General features: G+C 35.5%; 1 protein-coding gene across 1 annotated transcript; it reads right to left on the bottom strand.

Moving 5' to 3' along the window:
- Positions 1-591: 591 nt before the first annotated feature.
- On the bottom strand, positions 592-8,060 carry LOC143582547 (copper-transporting ATPase PAA1, chloroplastic-like). Its single transcript, XM_077065078.1, has 4 exons — positions 7,813-8,060; positions 1,068-1,121; positions 819-972; positions 592-734 (listed from the first exon to the last, which is right to left on the bottom strand). Exons 1-4 carry the CDS (start codon positions 8,047-8,049, stop codon positions 718-720), a joined length of 462 nt encoding a protein of 153 aa, XP_076921193.1. The 5' UTR covers positions 8,050-8,060; the 3' UTR covers positions 592-717.
- Between the last annotated feature and the right edge of the window lie 1,287 nt (positions 8,061-9,347).

Raw genomic sequence — 9,347 nt, 5'->3', positions numbered from 1 at the left:
ACAACATTAGCATAAAACTAAGTGAAATAACAAACATATGTTCAGAAAACTCAAAACTTAAAATTAGCTTGCAATAAATCACGGTCGGCGTATAAAGATGCCGGCTGGGTCTAGATTATAAGTCACAAACCATATCGTAGGTGTTTGGAAGGTTGATTTAATCCGAACATAACCAAATGTTCTCATCGAGTAGTTAATCTAGTTAGGAGTATTACAATTTACAAAAGTATACATGTTAGTTAGCTTGAACATGTTGCAACAGATCTGGCTAAGTCTATAACGCCCGCTAACGTTGGTGTTTTGCACTTATACATGAAACTATGAACATTTTTTTAACAAACTCACACACCTCCAAACCTACTTCTAAATTTACACCATTTGCCCGTGAGACTTGAAATTACGACCATTTGATCATATAAGCAAGTACCTACTCCTAAATCTACCAAATACACAATTATCCTGTGATAAACATTTTTCTAGAGAATTTATATTAAGTGTTAAAGAAACTAAATTAATAACATAAAATATTATGAACATACATATTAAACAGAACTTAACTAATTAGATAAGAGTAATTTGTAAACCAGAAAATGAAAACTAAAACTGCAACTTAATTGGAATCAGAGTTCACAGCAGTGTCACACACCCTGCAAATCTATATTTAAATTACAAATGTAGACCACCAACACTTGTGAACGACTCAAATTCTTCACTTCATCATGTAGCAGCCTCACCTGTCAATCATCCATGAACCTTCAATACTAGATACAAAAACATGTTTTATATTTTAAAACAACATTGAAGAAAGAGATTGTTACCTTTTACGTTCGAGTCAAACCCACAATTTGTGAGATTCTTCGCAATTTCTTGTCCAATTACTTTCTGCCAGTTGGGTGTAGCCTTAACTTCGGATACAGGCCACACAATTGCTGTTTCTGTTGTATGATCCACACTTGCAGATGACACTTGTGACTGTCCATGTGTACAACATCGGTATCTTTAGTGACTAAGTTTATGTAAAGTTATTAACATATAGTGACAAATAATTTAAGTTTAAAACTATGTACTTGATTCTCCAATATTCTTTTTACACTTGATGCACATCCTCCACACATCATCCCCTGAAACAACATCATTAGAAGATGAGTTTTACAATATACCAATAATTAAATGAAATTTTAGATTTGTTACGTATTGCTGCAATATTTTTGTACACAAGGTGCTGTGATGGGCCATATACAAATTACATGTAAAATGGCAGAAGACTCAGAACATAAACATAAACCCGATAGGCTTTTTTTGGCCCAATTCTCAACTCACAACCAAATTCAATAAGAAAATGTCAAACAGAACATCAATTTTGTATCTAGAATGATTGAAGTTAAAAATCTTTAACCTAGCGCCTCTTTGTTGGAGGCTTAATGATTCATGAATTATGCGCTCATTATGTTCATCTCTGCTCATTGATTGCTGCAAGATGTCACCCATCGTTTCTTAAATAGTCAATTTTAGATTCTTCAACAGTTAACAACTAAGTTTTGACTTTTTTTCTTCTTTGATGATCAGTTTATAATTAATTCTTTATTGGTGAATGATTTTGCGTAATGATCAAAGCTACTAAACTGACCATACTTAAGAACTGATCAAAATCGTTCATCATCAAAGAATTAATGATAACTGACCATCAAAAAGGAAAAGGTAAAAACTTCTCTTTGATTGTTTTGAACACAAAATTGACGATTGAAGTGTTATGAGTGGCATTGTGCAACAATCGATAAACCGGCATGAGCGTGAAATTCGTGAATCGTCGAAGTCTTGAAGAAAGAAGCCCCATGTCAAAAATTTTCAACTTCGATTGTTTTAAACACAAAATTGACTATTCCTTTTTACATTTTCTTGATGGATTTGGTTTGAGTTGAAAATTGGGCAAAAAAATGGCTATGGGGCATTTGAATTGACCCATTTTACATTTAGTTTTTTTAAATCCTAGCACAACAATATCAACCCAAGAACATTGAAAAACTACCAATATCAACCCATTTACAAGTTGGGCATAGTTTTATTCAATATATAACCCGACAATCCAACAAGTTCATCTACACTCAATGAGTTAGGGTTGCGAGTTTTCACCAAAACGCATCAAAGATTTAGTAAACTGAAAACCATTTATAATTTAGATATCGATGAATTTGCTGAGAGAAGCAGCAGTATCAATTTTTACCGAGATATCAACACCATGAAAAGCTGAAAACTCTTAAGACCTTACTACAACTGATGGGATGAAACAACTGCTTATTAGATTTCCATTAGTTGTTTGTATCATTTGTGTGTTTCTATTGTTATTTTCATTTCGGGTTTTTGAGTCTTGTTCAGTAAATAGGTAGTAGCCTCCATCATTTGGGTGTGTTAGATGTAATCTACTTCATGGATTCTTGAGATTAGAGGTGTGCGTGGTGCGGTTCGATGCGGTTGTTGACTAAAACCGAACCAAAAACCAAACTTTCGGTTTTATGATTTTTTAAAACCATTCGGTTTCGGTTTTTGGTTTTTGGGTTCGGTTCGGTTTTGGATGCGGTTTTTTCGGTTTGGCTGATCGAGCCAAAACTTTTTGGGCAAAAAACCCAAGATTTTGAAATGGGGCATTATTTTTAAAAATAAAAAAAAACTAATGATTAATAGAATATTAATTATTTGGACTTTAAATATTAAAAGCTAATAAAAGATACATATAAAATCAAAATTCAAAATCAAAACCTAGTACTATTAGTTATTAACCATATCTAGAAACCAAATATATTCGTTATTATCCATATGTTAAAACTAAACAAATAGTCATCGGTAGATTTTGCTTTAATGGTTACGTACTTACGGTTAAGATATTGTGGTTATTTCGGTTTGGTTTGGTTTTTCGGTTCTTAACAAAACACAAAACCGAACCAAAACCAATATTTCGGTTTTTGCAAACTTCAAACCGAACCGCCGGTTTCTAATACGGTTCGGTTTTTTTGGTTTTTTCGGTTTCGATCGATTTTTTCGGTTTTGTGCACACCCCTACTTGAGATTGTAATACCCCATGAATTGATCATCCATGGAGTTGATGATTAATGTGAAATGACTAATGATATCTTTCATCTTGTCTATCATTCACTTATCACATTCTCAGATCCAAAATCGAAGTTCGCTTTTCAACCATGGTCAGCCTCTTCCTCCGAATCTGTGCTTCTGTATTCGCCACCGTTTCAACCGATCCGGTGGTGCCAGAATCTGTGCCAGAGGTGGCTGTAAAATCGCAGCCACGGAAGAGGTGCTTTTTTATTTCAGTTTGATTGTGCTACATTTGATTTTCGATATCTGCCTTCTTCATCTTCCATTACTGTTAATTGTTCATCTAGGTGTATTGGTTTTGTTGACCATTCATCTACTACGAAGTATGGTTCAAGAACACGTTGCAATTGTGAGTTGCTACTGATTTCTATTAGATGATTTGTTCCCAACTATGGGTTATGATGTCTGTTTTATCTGAATTTGATGATGGGTTTTTGAATGGTGTTCATTTTATCAATGGTTTATGATGTTTTTAATCTGCAAATCGTCATCATCATCATACTCAGTAAATCCTACCAATAGCAAAGCTATAGTAGGGTCTGAGGAGGGTAAGATGTAGACAACCTCACCTCTATCCCGTAGGAATAGAGAAGCCGCTTCCAGTGAGACCCCCGGCTCGATAGTAGTTTTGCACAAGCCTTGGACATAAGGCACAATGGCACATAACACTCAACCATCGGGACCCGGCTGATTGATGCATGTACCCTTGCCTTTCGGCTATCAACGCCATCATATGATGCCTGATTAACCTTATGCTAATTTTAACGTTATTTTCACGAAATTAGTAAAATAACGTCAAAATTAGTGCAATTTCACTTTTGCCCACCCGAGGGACCCCACATATATATACATTATATGCGCGCACCGCAAATGGGGTGTTTTTAATCTGCAAATGTTAGGATGATTTGGTTCTAAGATTATATTGTTTTTAGTTGAAACATGTGATAGGTTTTGGATGACCACAGGGTTGAGGCGTGAGCCTCGAGGCGAGGCTGTAAGAAAACGTTTATGAGGCGGCACCACAAGGGTACAGTGTGTATGTAAGCCTCTAAGGGTTGAGAGGGTAAGAGTCTGGAGGCGGGAAATCGGATACAGGCGGCAGAATTAGCCAGAAAAACAAAATTGATAGTGATGGCAGAATTAGGCGGCAAAATTTGACATAATTTCGCATTCTTCTCCCACACACTCACGGCTTCGTACCTGGTTCTTCTTCTTCAAGCTTGCTGCTGGCCACTTCCAAGGTAACTCCTCCTAAATTTGACCTACTCATTTTTGGCATGCAATTGAGCGTTAAATTTGACCTAATTTCTCAACTATAAAGGTTATTCTGCTGCATCCTTTTATTATCCTTAAAGTGATAGCCTTTTTGTTTGCAATTTTTTTGGGATATCTAGTTAAAATGCAAACAAGGATCCTGTTGGAAGTATACATGAAGTACAGGAACAGGGTGGGAGATAGGGACATCTTGTTTGCACACACAAAGATGTCATTCGTTGTCCTCATAGTTGTCAATAGCGAATGGCGGCAAGCTACCTATACGCTACGTAGCGATAGCGATGAAATAGTTTGATGTTTAGCGATAAGGTATTAGAAAAAATATACAAAAAAGTAGCAATAAATACCAGCTAAATAGCACTTATAATCAATAAATCCTACCAAATTAGCAATTATAAACTTGGTTTTTGTCTAAAAAATAATATCATATACGCAAAAAAAAGCTAATAAAAAACTCTCTTCATAACGATTTGATTAAAAACAAAATGGGCCACTAATATAAGAAGGCTCTTCATAAACGATGCTGAGAAAGATCAATCTGCATTTTTAGAAGAACTGAAAACCTAAATTCAGATTTTGAAGAGCAGAACACGATTTTGGAAGTAGGCTGCTTTTGACATGCAACCTAATAACTTAATTCCCAGGTTCGTTCAATTCATTTACTAAAAAAACCTTACAAAACTAAAAAAGTAAATAAATAAATAAACGCTATTTTAGCTTTATCAGGTCGCTACAACCCATTAAGCAGGAACTCTCCTATACACTACGCTATTCGCTATAGTGAGCGCTAATTACAACTATGTTTGTCCTAATGTGCCCACTGAAGTGAAAGATGAAATAGTACAATTGTAATATCCAGATTTTCGAAATACTAAAGTTAAAAGTTTATACGAATTCTTAATACGAAATTTATGAGATTTTAATAGAGTATAAACCTGTTTTTTTTCCAGTGTTTAAAAGATTATGGAAATGTTAAGTTGTTTGAAATAAAAGTGAAGGTTTAAATAAAAATTAATATAAAAGGGGTGACTTTGTTTCTGTTTAATATATAGAAAAATAAAGTAAGAGGGTCATTAGTGTAAATATGTGAAACTTGATTTAATATATCAATCGCCCCCGTACATCATGATTTTTCCTTAAATATGGCCACATCCTATTTTTCTGACGGGCTTTTATCACGCAATTAAGTGTTTGAATAATCTGTCAAACAATTGAATAAACAAAAGCAATACTGAAAATTAAACACGTGTTTTGTGTAATCACACTGCCTTAAAAGCGATTTGAGCACTACCAGGGTATAAATAGATGTTGCCAATCGCTCTTCAAGAGTTCAAGGTTAACACAGAGAGATGAATTGAAGTTTTCTTGTGTACTCAAGAAGAAACCAACGATGAAGATAAATGGAACGTATGATCAGAGAGTTTTGGATACGATACATGTTTTAAGGGTTAACCCTATTTTGTTTTGGGAACTGCTTTCAAAAAATTCCTGTTGGATTACTTTTTAATAACATTAAGTTTTAGATTTTAAAAGAAAACTTTAAAATGTCTTTTAAATACTAACAATTCCCCACAAAAGACAATCTGTAAACGGATCCAAAATTCTGATAATACGCTCCATTCATCTTCATCATTGATTTCTTCTTGAGTACACAAGAATAGTCCAATTTATCTTTGTGTTAACCTTAGAGAGCGATTAGCAACATCTATTTGAATCTTCAACAATCAACGGAGTTCCCAAATATATGAAATGCGTTAGCAATCTTATAAATTAATACGGATTCTCTCGTTTTCAAGGCACACCTAACTCGATAAATCCTCCTTTCCCTCACTCGAAACCAGCCTTTGCATGCAATCTTATGTGAATTGGGATTTTGCGAGTTAGGTGTGCCTTGAAAATGAGAGAATTAGTTTTAATCTATAAGATTGTTGTGTTTCATATATTTGGGAACTCTGTTGATTTCGGTCAAAGATTTGAACTTGAATAGGAAGGTTTGCCAGACTGTTAACGCGTAATAAAGACCACGCAATTCTTAGTTTTATGATACGATTCAAATGGTACAATCAGTTGGTCGGTTTCGGTTCTTAATTGCGTGGTAAAAGCTCGCCAGAAAACTAGGACGTGGATGATTTACACCAGAAAATGATGATGGGGAGCGAACGATGGTCATATAATATCAAGTTTCACATATTTACACTAATGTCCCTCTCACTTATTTTGCTATAAAATCAAATATTAAGGTCACCCCCTTTTAGTTTAATTTGTATTTAGCCCTTCATTTTTTATTCAAACAACTTAACATTTTCATAATCCTTTAAACATTGAAAAAAGCAAGTGTATATTGGAATAACTATATTAAATCTCATAAAAAAAATATTAATAACTCGTACAAACTTGTAATATGTGGTTCTAAAAGTCAGGATATTACAACACTACTTAAAGGCTAGAAGCAATTTCAGAACACCAAATTTGCTGCTCAATGCAACTTTGAGTAGAACATGAAAAGTGGCCCATATTACAATAGTGGCGGAAATGTCGATCCATGGGCTAGCTCTAGGGGCATTAGAGGACCAATGGACCGGTTTATGAGGAGTGACGGTGAAGAAATATCCCTACCGAGCAAAAATATGCCAGCGACGAGTGCTAAAGTGCATCGAAACCGAGTTTGCATGGATATTGAGAGACTCTTTTTATGATAATGGAATCATGTTTAACGCAATAACTAGTCCTTCATTTACTAGTATGCTATGTTCGGTTGGAAACTTTGGATGAGGATTGAAGCCCCTACGATGCACAAATTAAGGACTTGGATTGATCCTTAAAGAAGAAGTTAACACAGCCAACGCAATGGTGGATGGCATAAAAAAATGGAAGACAATTAGGGTTTCATTGTTATCGGATGGTTGGTCGGACATGAGAAACCGAAGTCTGATCAACTTTTTGGTCAACAATCAATATTATGTTTTTTTTTTTTTTTTATAAAACCGTTGATTGGTTAAAATGCTGAAAAAATATTGGAATTCCTTGATGAAGTTGTTGAAGAGATCGGGGAAAATATTGTGGTTCAGGTGGTCACCAACAATGCTAGTGCATATAAAGTTGTTGGAGCGTTGTTAATGGAGCATTGATTTGATGTTTGAAAAAATCGGGGATTCGAGGCAACATAGAAATGCAAAAAAATATAGCAATTTCATCTATAACCATCGATGGGTGTTGAGTTTAGGTCGACAGACTCCAAAGAAAGATATTCAACAATGAGTGGTTGAAGTAAGTTTATAAGCATATATATATATATATATATATATATATATATGTGAGGCAGAGGAAGGAGATTGAATTCGCATCGAAGATGAAACAAAAACAATCATAACCCCTAACTTAAATCACAAATTCCAGCGAAAGTAAATAATAATAATAACAACAACAACTTACTCGAACATCAAGAAGTATGACATCTGAAGGTGAAGGTGAAGCAGTAGCATCGTCAACTGAGGATGAAAACGCAGCAACAGAAGTCCTCCGGTGACTAGAGTATGATGTCAGAAACACGGCCTTGGTGCTTGTGAATCGTAACTGACTCCTCCGGCGGATTGCGGTGGAGGTAGGTAGGGTTTTGGAGAAGGATAGTAGTAGTGGAGTGGTGGTAGTTGTAGTCAACGTTGCCTCCATCTTTGACACACTCTTGATTTCCTGGTACCTGTATAGATATAGATACATGTGATTATGCGCCACGTGAACCATTTTCACCCCGTCGTTACGTGCCACGTGACGTCTAGTCATTATTAATTTTATTTGTTTTTTTAAATAACAAATCTGATACGAATCTATCCATGACCCGACCCAACAAGGGATCAATGCTTGGATTAGTTTTGTTTATTTTACGTTTGATTGTTTAATTTAATTGTCACATGTTTAGTTGTTTGTGGAACTTAGGAAGTTGGGGTGTTGATGTCCTTAATATAAGCTAGTAGAGTAGTGGGGTAGTTTTACATTCAAGTTATGCATATTTAATTGGTGTAATTCCCTTTTGAAAGGTTAATGAATAAAAATATAGAGAATGGTGCTCTAAAAGAGTGTCTATATCTTTCATATCTAATTCCTGGAAGCGTTTGCCTACTACAAAAGGTTAGGGAGATTAACCATCTCGAATCGGTTACTATCAAAATCATTTAAATAATTAAACATAAAATTAAAAAACAACATTAAAATTTAAAAAATACATTAAACTTTCAAATAAAAACTAAATTAAAATAAGAAATACATTAAATTAAAAAAATACATAAATAATACTAATAACACTACATGTTGTATTTTTCTAAATTTTCGCTTGTCGAGCGGCCTTCAGAGATTGGACTCTCGGGTCGTCTTCGGTTAGCTCGCTTGATAAAATCTCGATGTCTTTGTCCAGTTCATTCCTTCTAAGTAGTTCGACGACGCCCAAATTTACTTTAAGTCGTTGGGTTCCAAGTTCGTGTAAATCTTGGAGTCGAGTGTTCATTTCTTTGAATTGACTTTCCATTTCCGACGACGAAGCGACCCCTTTCCCCCTTCCCTTGCCCTTGCTTCTTCTACCCCCCGGCCGAGGCATCTCGGTAGTATTCGCGGTTTCATTATCGCTTAAGTTGAAGCTTCGATCGTCAGAACGAGGCGTGTCTGAATCAACCGAAGACGATGTTTTAGACTTTTTTTTACGCGGACCACCTTCGGCGTTGGCATCCAAAACCTGACCCCATTTTGGGTGAAACCTCAACTGCACTTTCCAAATGTCAAAGTAATTGAAGGCTCCGAGGCCTTATGTTGATACTCTGTCAACGCGTTTTCCATGACTTCCGTGTCCGACGCACCGCTACTCCTCGTTCGATTCATCCAAGAGAAAACCGTATGGAAACCCATGCATTTGGTGTTTATGTCGCCCCATTTCGACAATAAGGAATCTTTTTCTCGGCGCGAGTCCCTGCCAAGGTCGT

Source organism: Bidens hawaiensis, unplaced genomic scaffold (genome assembly GCF_021521415.1).
Source record: "Bidens hawaiensis isolate Kalapana, Puna unplaced genomic scaffold, B.hawaiensis_p1.1 tig00031776_1, whole genome shotgun sequence".
NCBI lineage: Eukaryota > Viridiplantae > Streptophyta > Magnoliopsida > Asterales > Asteraceae > Bidens > Bidens hawaiensis.
This window is presented reverse-complemented; position numbering and strand designations above follow the sequence as displayed.

What these genes read in the sequence shown, in the direction of transcription:
- LOC143582547 (XM_077065078.1), bottom strand. Translation starts at nt 8,049, where the DNA reads ATGGAGGCAACGTTGACTACAACTACCACCACTCCACTACTACTATCC. An exon ending in TCATACTTCTTGATGTTCGA is followed by an intron (nt 1,122 to 7,812) that starts GTAAGTTGTTGT and finishes ATGTTGTTTCAG; the next exon opens with GGGATGATGTGTGGAGGATG. An exon ending in AAAGAATATTGGAGAATCAA is followed by an intron (nt 973 to 1,067) that starts GTACATAGTTTT and finishes ACACATGGACAG; the next exon opens with TCACAAGTGTCATCTGCAAG.